We start from the raw sequence: 20,023 nt of genomic DNA, 5'->3' as shown, positions 1-20,023 counted from the left end.
CTTAATTCATTGTCTATTCAGACAATAGAGTAGACAATTTTGTTTCTTTACTTTTTTTTTTTTTTTTTAAGATTACCTAGGCCATTTCCCTTGGAGATTGACTCACTTCTTACTCAAGTTCTCATTTATTATCATGTGTCTTTTAAAAGTAGTTGACAGGTTAGGCATGGTGACTCATGCCTATAATTCTAGCACTTTGGGAAGCCAGCACAGGTGGATTGTTTGAGCTCAAGAGCTGGAGACCAGCCTGAGCAAGAGTGAGACCCTGTCTCCACTAAAAATGAAAAACTGAGGCAAGAGCATCACTTGAGCCCAAGACTTTGAGGCTACTCTGAGCTATGACTCTACAGCACTCTACCAAGGACAATGAAGTGAGACTGTCTCAAAAAAAATAAATAAAAGTGGTTGATGATATCACATGCTTATGTGATTAGTGAACTCTAAATCTAATTTTTTCAAATGTAATTACTGGCAGTATGTCCATTAAGTAGCATTAGTACAGTTATAAATTTGGTTGTCTGACCAGCTTCTCATACCAATAAGTATGATGTTTAAATCTCCAAACAGAATTAAAAGCTATAAAAATAATATTTTACAATGGTTTTATACCTGTTAGACGTGTGTATGCTTGCATGCATTGTTCACATATTTACTAGTTCATTCAGTAAATGAAAAGCTTTCTGAGCCTCTAGAATACTGTTATTTAGATGATAAAATGAGATATTAAAATGACCATCATATGATACATGCAGATATGATTTTATCATATGACACATGATAGCCTGTTAGTAACTCATGTGCAGTAGAATATATGACTCATCAGTGAGTTTGAATTTGCAAACTCTTTGTGACTTTGCTAGTGATACCTGAACTCTGATTTTAATACAGATCATTTAACTCTTCTGAAACTGGTTTATCTTGTGTTTAAAATAAGGTTGTGTATTGGTTTGATTCAAAATTAGCAGTTTCATTTGTGTTGAAAGTAACTGATAATTTTAAGATATTATGAGCTCACCGAAAGGTGCTAAATAAATTCAAGGTGATAGAATTGCTGTTATCTTGGCTGAAAGTTTCCTCAGCTGCAAGGTAGGACAAATACGTTAATTTATTAAAAGGTAGTGTGAACTTACCCAAATGGTGTGAACTTACCTTTTTGCAAATTATTGTGAGAATTTTCACCTAAATATTTTGTTTTGGGCACTGACATATAGAATATACTTTGATAATAAATCATATCATTCTAATAACAAAGGGAAATAATGTAGCCATAATTAGCATTTATTGCTTTTATGCAGCTTTTCACATGTGTTCTAAAAAAAAAAATCACTTGAATCTTACCAAACTTAACTTTTTTTTTTTTTTTTTTTGAGACAGAGTCTCATTATGTCGCCTTTAGTACAGTGCTGTGGCATCACACCTCACAGTAACCTCAAACTCTTAGGCTTAAGTGAATCTTTTGCCTCAGCCTCCCTAGTAGCTGGCACTACAGGCACCTGCCACAAAGCCCAGCTGTATTTGTGTTGCAGTTGTTATTGTTGCTTTAGCTGGCCCGGGCAGGGTTTGAACCCTCCAGCTTTGGTGTATGTGGCCAGCGCTACCTCAAACTTTCATTAATTATTTTCTGCACTTAAATCACACTATACCCCAAAGGTCATATGAGTGCTGAAGGTTTTTTAAAAATATTTTTTATTTTGAAGTTTTATTTTTATCAAACTTAGAGTTTTAAAAACCTTGTAGATCTACTTAACACAAAAAAGGGCAGTCCCTACTCCCTTGACCTTCCCGTTATTCCTTCAACTCTTCAACTCTTTTAGTATTTCTACCATCCTTTTCATCTATATCAGTAAAGAATGTTAAATTTCAGTCAGGTACAGTGGCTCACACCTGTAATCCTAGCACTCAGGGAGGCCCAGGTAGATGGATTACTTGAGCTCAGGAGTTGAAGGCCAGCCTGAGCAAGAGGGAAACTCTGTCTCTACTAAAGGAGATAAAAAAAAATAGAGAAATGAATCAGCTGGGCATTGTGGTGCGCCCCTGTAGTTCCAGTTACTTAGGAGGTTGAGGCAAGAGCATCTCTTGTGCCCAAGAGTTTGAGGTTGCTGTGAGCTGTGATGCCACAGCACTTTACCCAGGGAGACAGAAAAACAAAAAACAAAAAAAGGATGTTAAATTTCCATTTTAAACGTTGTCCTTTGACTCTGTCATCTTCCAGGACACACATACACACACACACACATGCACGCACACGCATGTGCATGCTTTCCCTTCTTTTTAGTACTCCTAGTATAGTTATAATTTTGGATTGAGTGTTTATCTTATTATTAACATGTAAACACTTTCACATTCAAGCAGGGATATATACAAAGGTTACTTTACCTTTTATGCATATGTTTTTGTTTTCTCTGGAATTTGTAAGTGTCATTTTCATTGTTATTGTTTGCTGAGTTTTCTGTTTTACTACCAGTTCAATCCAGAACTCTCCTTAGTACATTCAAACACATCGCATACATGGTTTTGGAGACCTCTCTCCTGGATTCTCCTGACCCATTTCAGTTCAGATTGTGTTTATTGAATGCTAGATACTCTTGTTTCCTGAACTTGTTTTTGTTTTCTTTACTGGTGCACAGCCTCTAGTATCTTTCATGTAAAAGAGTAGATAGGAGGGAATCATTTCTAGGACTTCCCGTGTCCAAAGAGCATTTTTAGTCTACCCTCACATTTGATTAGCATGGCTAGGTACAGATTTCTAGATTGGAAATAATTTGCCTTCAGAATATATATATTTTTTGAGATAGTCTCACTGTATTGTCCCATCCTGCGGGACACGGTTATTCGTGGGGCGAGGGGGACCCAGCCTGGAAAAGAATAGGCGAGAAAGAGGAAGCGAGACCAAGCAGATTCCTTGTCAAGGTCTGTTTAATGGAGGTAATAGGTCAGTTTTTAAAGGACTCAGAGAAGACAAGGGGTGGGGCAGAGGAATGCGGGAGTTAGAGCTTGAGCTGAAGCTTGCATCAATCTCCTGCTGGGAATGTAAACGATGTGTCTGAAACATTTTATGGCTTCTCTGGGAAGAACAGCTCCTTGTCTGATAAGGGAAAAGCAGCTCCTTATCTGATAAAGGTTAGCACACTCTCGGGGTGGGGGGGGGAGGGGATGGGCGGCCATCTGGCGTCATTTGGCTCCTGACACTGTATCACCCTTGGTAAAGTGCCATGGCGTCAGAGCTCACAGCATCCTCCCAACTCTTTACTTTTCTCTAGCTTCCAGTGCGGCTATTGAGAAGCCCAAAGACATTCTGATTTTTTATTTGTTTTATTTCACTTTTTTCTTCTTTTAGGAGGCTTTATAATCCTATATTTGCTCTTAGAATTCTGAAGTTCCACAGTGACTATGTCTTAGGGAAGCAGAGGAGGAAGTCAGATCTGTTTTGAGTCTTATCTCCTGGCTCCCAGGACTGTGGGAACTGCATGTGGAAAGAGGGCTGGGCTTCTTCACATTCCCCGTGTGCACAGAGTTTGATATAATTCCCGTGTTCTGTATGCGCTCATTTCTCATCCCACCCCTTAACTCTGCCTGCTTCTTCCAAGTCCCTAGATCCTCTTTAGACAATCTGTCTTTCACTGGGAGTGAGAGGAGGGTCATTCAGTTGGTTTTTGAAATGGGAAAGTTTCAGTGTCTCTTTAAACCAATCCTCTATAACGTCCAGAGTTATTTTAGGGAATTCCTAGGAGTAGCAGCAATTATTAAGTATTCAGTTCATCACCTGTTAGCAGAGGTCTGTCACTTTTGTTTGAATTTTTATTTTTTATTTGTTTTGTTTTTTGAGACAAAATCTCACTTTGTTGCCCTGGGGTTGAGTGCCATGGTGTCGCCATATCTCACAACATCTTAAACTCTTAGCTCAATTGATCTTCCTGCCTTAGCTTCCTAAGTAGCTGGGACTATTAGCGCCCGCCACTATGCAAGGCTGGTTTTTCTTCTCTGTTTTCTTTCTTTCTTTTCTTTTAGTAGAGACACAGGTCTTGCTCATGCTCAGACTGGTCTCAAACTCTTCAGCTCAAGTAATCCACCTGCTCTTGGCCTCCTAGAGTTCTAGGATTACAGGTGTGAGTCACTGTGCCTGGCCTCTAATTTCTATTTTGTAAATCCTTAACTTATGTCTAACACAAAGTTAAATACTGGTTCTGATTTGCATATCTGTTTTCAGGGATTGAAAATATAATGTTGATTATCTTAGAGTCACAGATTTCTTTACAGTCAGTTATAGAACTGGGATTAAAACATGGTTTTCTAAGAATAGAAAGTCTTGTTGTGCTCTTTGTCTTAAACAACCCTGACCTTATCCTAGCACATATATTTCACTAAAGAACCACAGAGCTGTAGTAACAGTGGCTATAGAATTTCTGAATCTCTGAAAGGTTGGGTTACAGTGAACTAGCTCCTAGCCTGGCCTTTAGAGTGGAGCAACTAGTGCCAACCCGTCATTTGGCATCTTAGTAGGGATTAGTAAAGGTTCAAAGAAACAATGATCTAGCAGTTAAATACAGTAGAACATCTGCAAAGTGACCACCCAAGGGACTGTAACAAACTGGTCCATATACGGAGGTCTTTAACATAAGGAACAGGGCCTTTTGTACTGATACGTACATGTAGTACATGTCACATCTATGGAAATTAGGTCAATATAAGGAGATGGGTCACTGTAAGAGGGGGTTAACTATGGAGGTTTTACTGTACTTGGAAGAACTAGCTAAAGTGTTGATAATTTGCTTTGTAATAAGTTAAATTGCATGACATTTTCAGCATCATTTTTTGGAAAGCAGACCCTTTAACCTGTCTTTTTTTGAGCTACTCTTGCTCTGTTTTGCATGTAGCATCTATTATCCTGCGTCTACACAGGGATTCCTTAGAAACCGTGGCTCTTTGAACTCCTCTTCAGTTCCCACCAAAATGACTTTAATCATTGTATGAGAGAAAATTCTGCACTAGAGCTAGAGAAGAGACCCATCCACATTCCTGAACCTTCAAGTAGTTTTATGAACAGTGTTTTTAATTTCTGGTGGAATCCTGCTCAGCCTCCAATCCTGGATAAATACAGTATCTTTTGGTAAACATGAGTAGCACAGAAATTACAGGATATATAAACAATTAGTTTAACAGAGGAGAGGTAATTAAGCATTTAATCTAAATATGCTCCTCCTACACTCTGTGTCCCTAGAAAATAAAATAAGGGGAGAAACTCTAAAAATAAAAACAGAAGAAGTCTAACTTGCACTTGGTAAGTTTCATGAAGAAGATATTGTACCAACAAAACAAAAAATAGAATCTTATACTGGGTAGCAATCAGAATTAGAAGTGAAAAGAAAAGATTAAAACATGTGGAAAACAGATCAAGAAGAAAATTGGGTGGGTAGAAGGGCAGTAATTATCAAGGAAAGAACGGAATCTCCTCACGTTAGAGAAAGACTTGCTTTTTCATTGTGTGGTACCTCACATTACAGGGAACTGGGCTGAGGAGAGGATACAGGCATCAAACAAGTAAATATAATGATAGAATATTATAAATTGTGGTGTTCTGTAATACAGAGAATCAGTATTGTGAGATCAGTTTTAGATTAGGAGGTCAGAGAAGGCCTGGATAAGGTGTGTTATTTGTTTTTTTGTTTTTTTGTTTTTTTTTTTGCCGGGGCTGGGTTTGAACCCACCACCTCCAGCATATGGGGCCGGCACCCTACTCCTTTGAGCCACAGGTGCCGCCCAGTAAGGTGGTTTTCATGCTGATACTTTTAAGCATGAAAAAGAGCCAAGTAGACCAAAAGTGAAGTGAGACTAGCAAGTGCAAAGGGCTTGAGGCAGGAAAGATTTTGCCTTCAGAGAAACTGAATAGGTCAGTATGGTTCAAACTTAGTAAGGAAAAAGGTGACAGTTAAAGTAGGAGATAAAGTCCGGGCAGATCAGATATAGGCCCTGGTTAATACCTCCCTGCAGGCCATGTTAAGGAACTTTCCCCACCCAAAACAGCTTGAAACCAGTAAGTGACATCATCCTATGCCTTTTGTATCCATGGCTTAACCAGGGGTCCTCAAACTTTTTAAACAGGGAGCCAGTTCACTGTCCCTCAGACTGTTGGAGGGCCGGATTATGGGCCCCGGGACGAGTTGGCTGCTAAGCAGGACAGGCAGCAGCAGCTAAAACACCCGGTGGGCCAGATAAATGTCCTAGGCGGGCCGTATGTGGCCCATGGGCCATAGTTTGAGGATGCCTGGCTTAAGAGAAGTCAAGATAGGAAAGGAGAAGATTGCCAGCAGTAGTCATAGTGATACTTTTAGAAGGGTAGTGCTGATGGAAATTAGAGAACAGTAAATAGACTCGAGGGAGTTTATTGAAGGTTGACATGTTTTATGCTGATGGATTGAATGGCTAGGGGTAAGACAGAAGTGGATTATTGTGAAGGGTAGGATTTATAAGAAAAAAAAATTACTCCCAAATGCTACTACCTAGTGTGGAAGTACCAATGGGAATGACCTCATGTATAATTATAAATTGATTGTTACTGAGGTAGAATTAAAGAACTAAATTGATACTGCAATCCAGGAAATGATACATGATATTTCCTTGAAGTAGAGTAGTGGGTATAATTAGAGGGCTTTCCTGAGGATTAAAGACTTGAATTGGACACGCAGGGGCGTAATGATAAATGAGATCTAGAACTTTCTGTTTGAAGCATTTGTACGTTATTTTTATCTGAAATTATTTGAGGTTTGGTTGTTATGATTGTGGTAGTCGTTGGCTTTTAAGCATGGTTTATGACAACTTTTCCTCTTTTTCTCAGTATGACAACATTTTAATGGAAGAGGCTGCTCAGATTCTGGAGATAGAAACTTTTATTCCTCTTCTTCTACAGGTAAGAAACTAACATCTGAAACAAAGAAAATAGTTTTAAGAATTTGGGGGAACAGCATCAGAAAGCTGCAGTTTGGGATTGGTGATAGCCACAATTATAGGGGGTTGGACAATGAAGTTCGTGAACTCATCCTAAAAAAAGTGCCACATACCTCATTGCTGAACACTATTATGTTCACCTTTGAAGGACTCCCCTTGGGAAGCTATATGCACCAATGCCAGTGCCTAGTCCACCCTTCAGAGCCCTTTTTCTAAGGTGAATCTGTGAACTTCATTGTCAGCCTTTTACGATGACAGCTCTGATGGCCATTCTAGGCAAAGAGTTCTAAAATTGGTTTGAAGGATGTAGTAGATCCTGGCAGCAGGGCATAGCTTCCCAGGGTGACCATATTTATTAATATTATTTGTAGGAGTACTATTTAAAACTATAGTCTATGGAAATAGAGTAGTTCTGAAAAGACATAGTAATTTTATTCAAGAAAATCATATTATGCAGTTGGAAGAGAAGATGAGCTGTTTCTTCATTTCTTTTGTTATAATTTTTTCTAGAATTATTTTTTATGTTCATTGAGTGCAGTGCCTTTCTTTTTGCCCAGGTTTTTGAGCTAAATGGTGATATTTAAGAAGTTTCTTACTGTACAATATTCTTTACTATTGAAGCATTAGAAACAAAATGTAGAATTCCCAATTTAAGAATAGAGTGCTTTAATATACAGATAAATTGAATTCCAAAAGTTGTTTTTACAAACCAGACTATTTGCAACTTGGAATGAATTTTATCAGGATACTTTTCAAAGAAGAAGGAGACGTACAGAGTAGGAAATTGAAAAGTAGTTTAGAATATTAAGGAAGATACAGTTTTTATTGCTTTGGTGGGTTTAGAACTAGGTTTAAAACTTTGCATTTTTCCATCTCTCTTGGGCTTCTCTTTCCTTCTGTACATTGTAAAATGCCCATTATTGATCTCAGCCTTCCAGACCTCTTTGGATTATTCTGCCAGTTAGAGTACAGTAATTTCACGTTTCACTTTTCAATGCCTCCACCCTCCCTTCCCCTATCAACTAAGAGCCCAGAAATCCACACTTGAGTCACAAGTTCTGTAAATTTGGCAGACTCCTTTGTGTGGAAAGGATAAAGATGGAGAATTTGTAAGCTAAGGAAGCCAATCTGATTAAGTCTTTTATGCGGTAATTTGGAGACTAACAGGATAATATGTTGATTAGAGTATTTTGCCACTTCTCCCTTTTCATTTCTAGAATCCTCAGGATGGATTTAGCCGACTGAAACGTTGGATTATGATTGGTGATCATCACCAGTTACCTCCAGTCATTAAGAACATGGCCTTTCAGAAGTATTCAAACATGGAGCAGTCTCTCTTTACTCGCTTTGTCCGCGTTGGAGTTCCTACAGTGGATCTGGACGCTCAAGGGAGAGCCAGAGCGAGGTAAAGGAGGCAGAAAACAGATCACTCCTGTTTAAGGACGTTAGTGCCATGATCCAAGTATTTGTAAACATCTTTTATATAGATGTTAGCATTCCCTGCCATCCAGGAACTTGCCATTTATAAATCTGAAATCACCTTTATTACCTTCTACGTGAGGTACTAATTGACCAACTAAATAATTTTCTTTATTTTAGTCACTGAGGTTATTTTAGTGCCTTATAGAGACTTCTTCTCACTGTCCCTTCCCCTTTCTTTGTATCCCTAAAAGATAAAGTTAATGGACCAGCAATTTCAGAGGTCTTCCCCCAGGCAGTAGAGTCAGTATTTGGTAGCTGGTGCTGCAAGAAAGCACTGGATTGCATCCTTGCCATGGGACTGTACTAGTGGCAGCTGTCACTCAGTGGTATAGAGACCATTCTGTGACATCTTACTCTACTTTGTGCCTTTCTCTTCTTACTCCAGAATAGCTGGGACTACAGGTGCCTGCCACAACTGTTGCTCAGGCTAGTTTCGAACTCCTGAGCTCAAGCAGTACTCCCACCTTGGCCTCCCAGAATGCTAAGATTACAAGCATGAGCCGCCACACCCAGACCTTGTTCCTTGATTTTTTAATTTAAGGAACTAAAGATAGCATTTACCTCAGCACAATAGAGCTATCGTTTTTATAATGTTTTCAGTCTTCGGACCCTGGCTTAATTGAAGTAGGGAGGGTAAGATTGAAAAAGCATTATTGTTTAAAATGAGTAACATGGAGTTAAAAGGAAGTACGGTTCTTAGAAACCTCCTGAGGTATATGAAAAGAGATTTTACATTGCTAACATTTCCCGTTTGGGGGGTATTTGTTTTTGGAAAGCTTGTGCAATCTCTACAACTGGCGATACAAGACTCTAGGAAACTTGCCCCACGTGCAGCTTTTGCCGGAGTTTAGCACAGCAAATGCTGGCTTGCTATATGACTTCCAGCTCATTAATGTGGAAGATTTCCAGGGAGTAGGAGAGTCTGAACCTAATCCTTACTTTTATCAGGTAAGAAAAATCATGAAGCTGTTAGGAATGTACTGCCTAAATCAGTGATATTAAACCATTTGGCCAGCCATTGATAAAAGGAAAGTTAGGGTGGCACCTTATATATATCCAATATATTAAAAAAAATCAGTTTCAGATGGATTAAAGATATATATGCTAAAGAAAAGAAACTTACTATAAACATAGTAGAAACTATTAGAAGAAAAAATTGATGAATATATATTGGGATGAGAAGGGTCTTTCTAAGCTTGTTACGAAAGCAGAGGTCATAAAGAAAAATAACGATGGATTTATTTTCAATATTCAACAAGATTAAGTTGAATTCTGAACATATATAACACTTTACTTTTTTAAAAACTTAATACCCTGGCTCGGCCACAAGTGGCTAAGGCGCCAGCCACATACACCAGAGCTGGTGGGTTCGAATCCAGCCCAGGCCTGCCAAACAACGACAGCTACAACCAAAAAGTAGCCCTGTGTTGTGGCGAGTGCCTATAATCCCAGCCACTTGGTAGGCTAACTCAAGAGAATCACTTAAGCCCAAGAGTTGGAGATTGCTGTGAGCTGTTAAACCACAGCACTCCACCCAGGGCGACAGCTTGAGACTCTGTCTCAAAAAAAAAAAAAATCAATACTCTAACATAGAAATACAATAAGGATAAGAATATGCACACCAAAAAAGATTTATAACAGGTATAAATTACTGGATCATATTTTCACCTCTTTGAAAATACTCACTGTTAGGGTAGGTTTGGGGAAATGTTAGTAGGAAAATAATTTGGGGGCAAATTGTTAGTATGTGTTAAAAACAATGTTCTCACTTCTAGGAATTTATCTTAAAAAAATAAAATGGATGAGTTTACTAAAACATATATGCTTAAATAATCTTTACTGCAAATTATTTTTGAAGTGGGAAACAACCTAAATATCTGTCATTAGGGATTAATTACATTATTCCCTATTCCATGTAAAAGAAATATTGAATAGCTACTAAGGATGGTCACATCTTAAAGTGTTTACTTATGGGAAAAATGTTTATGGCATATCAAGTGAAAAAAAAAGCAAGTTGCAAAGTATATAGTGTCTCATTTTTAAAAAGGAACAGCAAAACATAAATAGATATGTCCAGATAATTTAATATAAAAAGATCTGGCAGCAGATACATCAAAAGATAACATTCTTTAGGTGGAAGCATTTAGGATTATTAAAATTTTTTTTTTCCTTCTCTTTGCAGCTAATATATTTTGTTAGTTAAATTAAAGCTCTTGAATCAATCACAAAAAAGCATCATGTATCACTGGCTTAAATGTATATGTGTAGATGTAAATTGTAAAGATCTTGTTTTCCTTCCAAGAACTTGGTTACATTAAATCAAATTATTGTATTTGTGCATTGATAGCCTGAGAAGAGATGTGAGCTATAGATGCTCTACTTTGTATCTTTATTATCTCTGAATTGTTGGAGTCTAATTTAGCCAAAATTCAGCTAGATGCATATGCAATTAGACTGGATTTTGTACTGGCTTCTTAGATAGTTACTTTGTTCCTTTATGTTAAAGTTTTATTTTATGATTATTCCACATATTGCAAATATGTTGCAAATGTTAAAGTTTTCATTTATCAGTGTTAACCTGGAGTAGTTACCTCTCAGTTTTGTGAAAGATGTTCACTTATTTAGGTTATTAATTCCTCACTTCTTGTGGTGTGCTAAGTGAATAAGCCATTTTCTTTATAAAATTGACACACAACTATGGCCCAGGATGAAGGACGAGGGGAGGGGGGAGGTCAGATCGAGGGAGGGTGAATGGTGGGACCACACCTATGATGCATAATGCATGGGTACATGTCGGATCTATTAAGTATAGAGTATAAGTGTCTTAACACAATAATTAAGTAGACGAGATGAGGTATATATTAACCAGTGCGATGTAAGCGTTCCTAATTCTATATGAAATCAGCACATTGTACCCCATAAATGCATTAATGTGTGCATGATCTATGTGTTTATCATTTAATAAATAAAATAAAATAAAATCAACACAAAAGGAAATAAATGCGCACTCTGGTTGTGTTTGCATTACAGAATCTTGGAGAGGCAGAGTACGTAGTGGCACTTTTTATGTACATGTGTTTACTTGGTTACCCTGCTGACAAGATTAGTATTCTAACAACGTATAATGGCCAAAAGCATCTTATTCGTGACATCATCAACAGGAGATGTGGGAACAATCCATTGATTGGAAGACCAAATAAGGTAGTTTTGTGAATGTAATATGTTCTGTTATTCATCATTGCAGCATGATGGAAAGGTTTATGTTTATTATGAGATATTTATATCGTTCTACTTTGTGTCTTTACTATCTCTTTTTAAGATATGTGAGAAAATGAAATAATAGCAGCTGTAAAGTATCTGGCAGCACTATCTGCCAGTTAACAGTTTGCTCTGAATTTTTGTCTCAACTACTAAGGTGTTTTTTAATTTTTTTTGATAGTAATCAGAAATAAAAGTTTCTGAAACTTTTTGTTGCTGAAGTAATAGGTAACATTTTAAGTTGCATACTGTTACAGTAGAAATATGTTTGTTTTGTTTTCTAAAAGTGTGATTTGACTGCTTTCATTGTATTGAGGAGAGGCTATCTTAGGGATAAGGAAAGATTATAAAATGTATGTAGACCTTAAGGGATTTTTTAAGAAATATTTTTTGTGGAATAAAAAGTGATACATAATATCAAATAAGAATGGTGCTTGATTCTACTAATAAAGAGTTCTGTAAATTAGAAGATAACAAAACAGAATATACATAAGTTTACTATTCAAAGTGCACACAAACTTGATGTGCACATGAGCTTTATTACTTTTTGTTTTTTTGAGACAGAGCCTCAAGCTGTCCCCCTGGGTAGAGTGCCGTGGCACCACAGCTCACAGCAACCTCCAACTCCTGGGCTGAAGCGAGTCTCCTGCCTCAGCCTCCCAAGTAGCTGGGACCACAGGCGCCCGCCGCAACGCCTGGCTATTTTTTTTGGTTGCAGCCATCATTGTTGTTTGGTGGCCCGGGCTGGATTTGAACCCGCTACCTTAGGTGTATGTGGCTGGCGCCTTAGCCACTTGAGCCACAGGCGCCGAGCCAAAGCAGACTATCTCAACAGGAGCAGAAAAGAACGGGGCATTTTGTTGCAAAAACCATCCAGCCTTGTTCAGAAAACACCCTTATTCACCCCAGCTTAACCTTTTTTTGTTTTTGCATTTTTTGGCCCAGGCTGGGTTTGAACCTGGCATCTTCAGCGTATGGGGCCAGCACCCTCCTCCTTTGAGCCACAGGCACCGCGCCTCAACTTAACCTTTTGTGTGTAGCTAATTTAAACTGATTCATAAAAAGGGAACTAGCATAAATTCAATTTATAGGGAAAACGAGGAAAAGAACATTCAAACATACACGAGACACATACTCCAGAAAATGTGTTGGCCTGGAACAGATGAAAATTTCACATACACAATGATGTGATAAAAATTGAAAAATATTTAATGTAACCATTTCTGTCAGGAAAAGCTACAAAACAGGGAAATAGGAGACCTCAGAGGAAAAGTGAACTGGTGAAAAAAAAAAAAACAAACCATGGAATGAAAACAAAAAAGAATACAGGGAAGAGCAGACACTGCAGAATACTCCGTGAGGAATGTGGAGAGTAAAAATGAGAAACTAATAACTTTGAAACAGAAAGTTTGGAAATCCTCTGGGTGCAGTGGCTCGTGCCTCTAATTCTAGTACTCTGGGAGGTGGGGGCAGAAGGACCACTTGAGGCCAGGAGTTTGAGATCAGTCTGGGCAGTATTCAAAGACATACCAAAGAAAGCTAAATGCCTGAGGGCCAGCACTGGAATTTTGTCACTAATACATTGACTGAAGCCTTACTGAACTTTCCTATTTGTACATACGTTTTCAAATTGAACGAAAAGTACTGTACAGACTTTATTTTTTCATTTGACAAAGGAATGCTATAGATAAATACTGGTTATATGTTAAATTATAAACGAGCATACTAAGTTTGATTGCTGGGCATCAGACTGAGATGCCAGTTAATCTTAACATGGCCCCTGGTTTCGTAGAGTTTGGCATTCTAAAGGGGGAATTAATTCCAAAAATAGTTATTTAGTTATTGGCAAAGATAAAGACAAGTGCTGTAAGTGTGAATGACACAAAGACGTAGCTTAATGTGGTTACTGTGATTTATTTAAAAGTGTTCATTAACTTGTTCTGGGAATTCCAGATTATATTTCTTTTCAGGTTATTTTAAGGATCAGATATTTCTAAGAATCTAGATGATTCTTCTAGGAGATTATTTATAGGATGTCTAGAGTTTTTTCACTGTGTTTTTGAAAATATATCATAGTTCCCCTTTGTTCTTCCTAGGTAACAACTGTTGATAGATTCCAAGGCCAACAGAATGATTATATTCTGCTTTCTCTAGTACGAACCAGGGCAGTGGGCCATCTAAGGTATGTAGGAAAAAACTTCCCTAATATTACTGAACTTTACTGTCTACTTCAATTTTGAACTTCTATCACTAATTGTTTTAAGTTTAAATTATAATTAAAATTGAAGTAGCAAGAAAAATAAATTATAATTAATTGTTATGGCAACTTTTGGTGCTTTTTGTTGGAATGTAGCATTATCAGATTCCTTATGTAGTTAACCATTGCCACTGAGTTTTTTACTCTTAAATATTTTAGTAATATTAACATTTTAACTCTTCAGTAACATTCAGAGTATTTTATTATAAAATCTTAATCCTGTATCTGTTAGAAACTTGGTATCAGAAATTAAAGGGCATGGGCTCAGCGCCTATAGCTCAACTGGCTAAGGCGCCAGCCACGTACACCTAAGGTGGCGGGTTCGAATCCCCAGCCCGGACCCGCCAAAACAACAATGATGGCTGCAACCAAGGAATTGCCGGGTGTTGTGGCGGGCGCCTGTGGTCCCAGCTACTTGGGAGGCGGAGGCAGGAGACTCGCTTCAGCCCAGGAGTTGGAGGTTGCTGTGAGCTGTGATGCCATGGCACTCTACCCAGGGGGACAGCTTGAGGCTCTGTCTTAAAAAAAAAAAAAAAAGAAAGAAAGAAATTAAAGGGCATAAAGAGGTAAAAATTCTCTTAGGAATAAATTTTCATTGCATGAGTTTTCTGATTTTTTTTTTTTTTCCCACACACATCTTTTAGCTTCAGTGTTAGAGGATGAAGGAGCCATTTGTTCTCTTAAGATTAAGAATTGTCAAAACAAACAATAATCTATTTTTATCATTTATTGTGATGTATTTATGTGCTAGAGATTTATGGGAATAATGTCTGCTTAATACAAAGCAGCTCTTTATTTTTATATAAACCTTCATCACAAATGACTTACTAGCAAAACTATAAGGAGAGTTTATTTTATTGGGTGGTATAAAAAGAAAATTATTCAGGCTCTCAAAATGTCACTAAGTCAAGATCTATTTGGAGCTTAATCCAATGATCAGATTCCATTAGACTGATAACTTTTTATGTAAGAGTAAGCAAAAATGTAGTGTTTCAGAAAGTTTTTCAAACAATAGCCTTCTAAAATAGTGTTTATTTTTGCTTGTTTATTTTAGTGTCAAGCAAATATTTGGAGACTTTTCTAAAAAGGAAAAATTCTTTTTACTTGTTAAGATTTATAACTGGCATCTGATGGGCCATTATTATGGCTTACATAATTAAAACCTCAAAAACTTAAGAGTAAAATTACACGATACTGCTTCTTCACCCCTTTTCTCTTACCCTGTGGTACTTTTCCTGTGTGCTTTTCAAATTCCAGCCACTTTAGTTCTGTGCTGTTCTTTGCCTAATATTTCTGGAAACTTAAAAAAGATTTTGCTAGTAAAATGCTTATATAAATGAAGGATTAAAAGAAAACTTTTAGTATTACGTTGCATTTCAAAATTTTCTAAGCAAAAATATACTTATCCAAATAAGCCCCTAAACCCTTGGTCACCATTACTACTCTCTATTTCTGAAAATAGGCCTAATTTGGACACTTAATGTTAGTGCAGTCATAGAATATGTGATCTCGGTGACTGGCTCCTTTCACTTAGCATAGTGTTTTCACGGGTCCTTGACGTTGTGAGATATATCAGTACTCTAATCCTTTTTATTGCTGAAAAATATTCTGTTGTGTGGATATCTCACATTTTATTTATTGATTCATCAATTGTTGGATGCTGGATTTTCCACTTTATGACTGTTATGAATAATCCTGTTTTGAACGTGCATATACACATTTTTACATGAACTATTATTTTCTCTTCTCTGGGTTATAGATAGGAGAGGAATTTCTAGATCATATGATAACTCTGCGTTTAACCTTTTAAGGAACTGTTGTACTGTTTTCCAGGTGCCTGCCATATTCTCTTTACTCACACCATTTTTATCCTGAGTAGGAGCCAGCTTCAGTTCCAGAGATCTGTTTTAGGACTGTGTGGAGCTGTTCAGAAGCCAGAGTAGTGGGACATTTCTAGTCCTTGACTAGCACTCATTGTTCTTGTCCCTAACTGATATGCATAGCTTCGGTACCCATAGAAATGCTTGGGACCTGTTCAGGAGGAGGTGGTGAGGCTGCAGCTTTCCTGTCTTGTTTCCTCACAGGGGTTCTCATGGGGTTTTGGTTCTTTTGTTTAATAGTACTCCTTCTGTTGAGCCATTTTCTGGGGAGTAAGAGGAAGATGCTAGTCCCCATTGCCCTGCTTTTAATATACAGCTCCAAGGAACCCTGCCTCTCACTTGTTGCTTTTTTTGCTTGGTAGTTTAGTCATTCATTTAACAAATAATTTCAGGTCTCTTTATTATTTGGCAGTGTGCTAGGTTCTTGATATATAGAAATAAATCTAATAGTCACGATCTTTGCCTTCGTGGAGTTTAGAGTCCAGTGAGGGAGATAAGAAGTATATCCTTGGAAGATACTATAAGTCAAACTGCAGAAGATTTAGTTCAGATCTCGTTACGTGTAGTAGAGATCATAATTATAAAAGCCACCATACTGCAGGGAAAAGTTTTTCTGGTCCCTGTAATTGCACTGTATCCCTGCTCTGTCTAGAGATAGAACCTTCTGGATGTGAGGGGGGAAAACTGAGCATAACACAGGGATCACCATGAAAATAATACTTCCTTCCACCACCACCGCTTCCCCCCGCCGACAATATAAACTTTAACCATAATTTCCTTTATAAAATTTGTGTGAGAACTCATGCTCAGTATTTCTAGCAGTGCACATTCAGTTACCAGTATTGAAATCAGTCACCTATAGAATGACTCCTTGGGGATCTAAGGAAATACAGAAAACATAATAAATAATTTAGCTTAAAATAGTAGATGGTATTTCCTTTATGAATCCAGTGTCCCTCAAATGTAGGGATTCCTCAAAACTCTTATAAGGGAGCATGTTTTCCCCTTTAGTACCTAAGTTTATGTGTGTGCTGGAGGAAGGGTACAGATCCTCACCTTAACACCTCCCCACACACACACACTCACAAGACTATAACTGATAAATTATGTAATGGTATCATACAGCACTTCCTGATAAGGGAAGTGATTCTTTTTAAGACCATAAAACACCATAGAAAATGAGACTGAGTTAGAGGTATTCCCAAAATAACTTGCCACAGAGACAAAGAAAAACTATCAGATAAACATTCCAATTCCTGGTCCTCTCTGGGGATGGTTTTATGATCTCTGCAGCATTAAGTGTTAACACTCCTTAACACTTTCTTTCAGGGATTAGGGGTGATTTATTACACCTTATTATTCTTCATTTAAGTATTCTCTTTGTAGAGTACTCAAAAATTTAAATAGCCATACAAAAGCATCCCAAGAAAACAAACTGTACTCTGTATTTAAAGTCAAAGTGATCTTTTCTTACTAAAACACATTCTAATAGTGAGATGAAATCTTTTTTTTTTTTTTTTGGAGACAGAGTCTCACTTTATCGCCCTCAGTAGAGTGCTGTGGCATCACAGCTCACAGCAACCTCCAATTCCTGGGCTTAGGCAATTCTCTTGCCTCAGCCTCCCAAGGAGCTGGCACTACAGGTACCAGCCACAGTGCCCAGCTATTTTTTTTGTTTTGTTTTGCAGTTTGGCCCAAGCCAGGTTATGGGGCCCTCAGTATTATGGGCCAGTGCCCTACCCACTGAGCTGCAGGCGCCACCCATGAGATGAAATCTTAATATACAGCCATCTTTTATAAATTTATCCAAGACATTTTAATGAAAACTTTATTTATTTATTTATATATTTATTATTTTTTTTGTTTTTTTGAGACGGTCTTACTATGTCACCCCCAGTAGAGTGTTGTGGTGTCACAGCTCACAGTAACTTCAAACTCTTGGTCTTAAGTGATTCTCTTGCCTCAGCCTCCCAAGAAGCTGGGACTACAGGTGCCCACCACAACACCTGGCTATTTTTTGTTGTAGTTGTCGTTGTTGTTTAGCTGGCCCTGGCTGGGCTCGAACCTGCCAGCCTTAGTGCATGGAGCTGGCACTGTAACCACTGTGCTATGGGTACTGAACCAGTTTTTTCTTTTTCTTTTTCTTTTTCTTTTTTTGCAGTTTTTGGCCAGAGCTAGGTTTGAACCCACCACCTCTGCATCTGATACTCTGACTCCTTTAAGCCACAGGCGCCACCCCAACTTTTTCTTTTTAAACAATAGACTAAAGAAAACTGACATTTTCTATCAGTTAGCCAGCAACATGTATATTTGAGTCATTCAGTTTAACTGTTTTTATAACTTTTCATGTGAACATTGAATACCTATTGTAGGCCAGGCATTGAATCTACATACTAGAGTAAATATACGAATAAGACTTGATATTACAGGTTGAATATCCTTATTTGGAATACTCAAGACCAGAAGTGTTTTGGATTTAGATTTTTTCAGATTTTGAGATATCTGCAAGTACATGATGAGATATCTTGAGGATGGGACCCAAGTCTAAACACAAAATTTATTGAGGGTTCATATATACCTTATATACACAACCTGAAGTTAATTGTGTTTTCCCATAGGAAAACTGAGTAAACTGTGTTTCCATATCCCATGAAGTCAGGTATGGAATTTTCCACTGCACCATCATGTCAGTGCCCCAAAAGTTTTAGATTTGGGGGGAATTTCAGATTTTGGATCTTCAGATTAGAGATGCTCAACCTCTATTGTATCATTATACTATATTTTCATATGTGCTTATGGCTATAAATAAGTATAAAATAGTGTGGTAAGAGTTTATCTAGGAAGTAAAATTTAACTTTAATGAGGCCTGGGAGTTTGGTAGGTGAAGTGGATTGACTCAGTGGTAGTGGTAGAGTAGATTGGTGACTAACAACTGAACTGTACCATAATACTGTTACTTAGACCTTTTAAATCAGCGCAGTGGTTATTTTGTGATCTCCCTTACCCGCACAAATAAGAACCAACAAGAGGTTAGTAGTAATAAACTATCAACTTATTTGGTTTACTAGTCACATAATATTGGTTAGCTTTATGTTCATTCTATTAAGTTTTTAAGACGTTTAACTTTTTATTGCCATGACTAAACAGGACTAGTGGAATGTAGAAAAAAAAGGAAAAGAATCTGCATGAATATGTTTACTATAAAGTGTGCTAATTATTTTATTTGTTTCCTAAAGGGATGTTCGCCGCTTAGTGGTGGCCATGTCTAGAGCCAGACTTGGACTCTATATCTTTGCCAGAGTATCCCTCTTCCAAAACTGTTTTGAATTAACTCCAGCCTTCAGTCAGCTCACAGCCCGCCCGCTTCATTTGCATATAATTCCAACAGAACCTTTCCCAACGGTTAGAAAGGTAGGACTTCTTTCTTCTTTGTATGGGGCAACATTCTCAGGAGCAGGAAGTTGGGCTTCTCTTACAGGCGACCACACTCACTGTTTAAAGTGTTCCTTGCAGTAAGAAACTGACTTAGGTTTTCTAGATACAAATAATATCTGCTAACATTGATTGAGTACTTACCATGTATCAGGTATCATGGTAATGATACATACATCATCTCATTTCATCTCTGTAATAGCCCTAGTAGGTCGTCTTAGTAACTTCATTTTACAAATGGGAATACAGAGGGTCAGAGTAGTTAAGTAGTTTGGCCCATGCATATAATAGGTGGAGGATCCAAGATTCATCTGGTTTGAGTCCATGTTATTTATCACTGTACTGTCTTGCCTCTCTGTCTCTGTAGGGAGAACATAACTATTTCCTTGAAAACAGTAGCGTTCTAAGAAGTTTAAGTTTGGGGGGAAATGGGGCAGGGAGAGCACATGCACTCAGCAGAAAGGCAGAGTGGAAGAAGGGCTCCTTCCTCTTACTCTCCCTTCTTTCTTCCCTTTTCCTCCTCCCTCCATAGGTGACCAGTTTCTTTGATTTCTGATTTATTCTTGTATTCCTTTTGTAGATAGTTGTAGAAAGGAACAGATAGTTATTTTCTTACTTACATGAAAGTTAACACACTATACACTTTTGAGCTTTGCTTTTTTCATTTAATGAAATACTCTGGATGTCCATTGGATTTTAAATGAAATTGTCTTAAATATTCACAGTATACTTCTTTCTCCAATTCCTCTTTTTAAAAAAAAGATCAAATTCA

At 37.7% G+C, this 20,023-nt stretch overlaps 1 protein-coding gene across 1 annotated transcript in view; it reads left to right on the top strand.

Moving 5' to 3' along the window:
* Positions 1-20,023, top strand: part of AQR (aquarius intron-binding spliceosomal factor) — a 75,312-nt gene that overhangs the window by 49,112 nt on the left and 6,177 nt on the right. Inside the window, exons 17-22 of the mRNA XM_023514284.1 lie at positions 6,833-6,904; positions 8,160-8,347; positions 9,201-9,372; positions 11,455-11,625; positions 13,779-13,864; positions 19,056-19,230. Of these exons, the coding sequence (XP_023370052.1) occupies positions 6,833-6,904; positions 8,160-8,347; positions 9,201-9,372; positions 11,455-11,625; positions 13,779-13,864; positions 19,056-19,230 (864 nt within the window). The remainder of the gene's footprint in view (positions 1-6,832; positions 6,905-8,159; positions 8,348-9,200; positions 9,373-11,454; positions 11,626-13,778; positions 13,865-19,055; positions 19,231-20,023) is intronic.

Source organism: Otolemur garnettii, unplaced genomic scaffold, assembly GCF_000181295.1.
Source record: "Otolemur garnettii isolate 467f Iridium unplaced genomic scaffold, OtoGar3 scaffold00050, whole genome shotgun sequence".
NCBI classification, from domain to species: domain Eukaryota; kingdom Metazoa; phylum Chordata; class Mammalia; order Primates; family Galagidae; genus Otolemur; species Otolemur garnettii.
The sequence above is the reverse complement of the archived record's forward strand: the minus strand, read 5'-3'. Positions and strand labels throughout refer to the sequence as shown.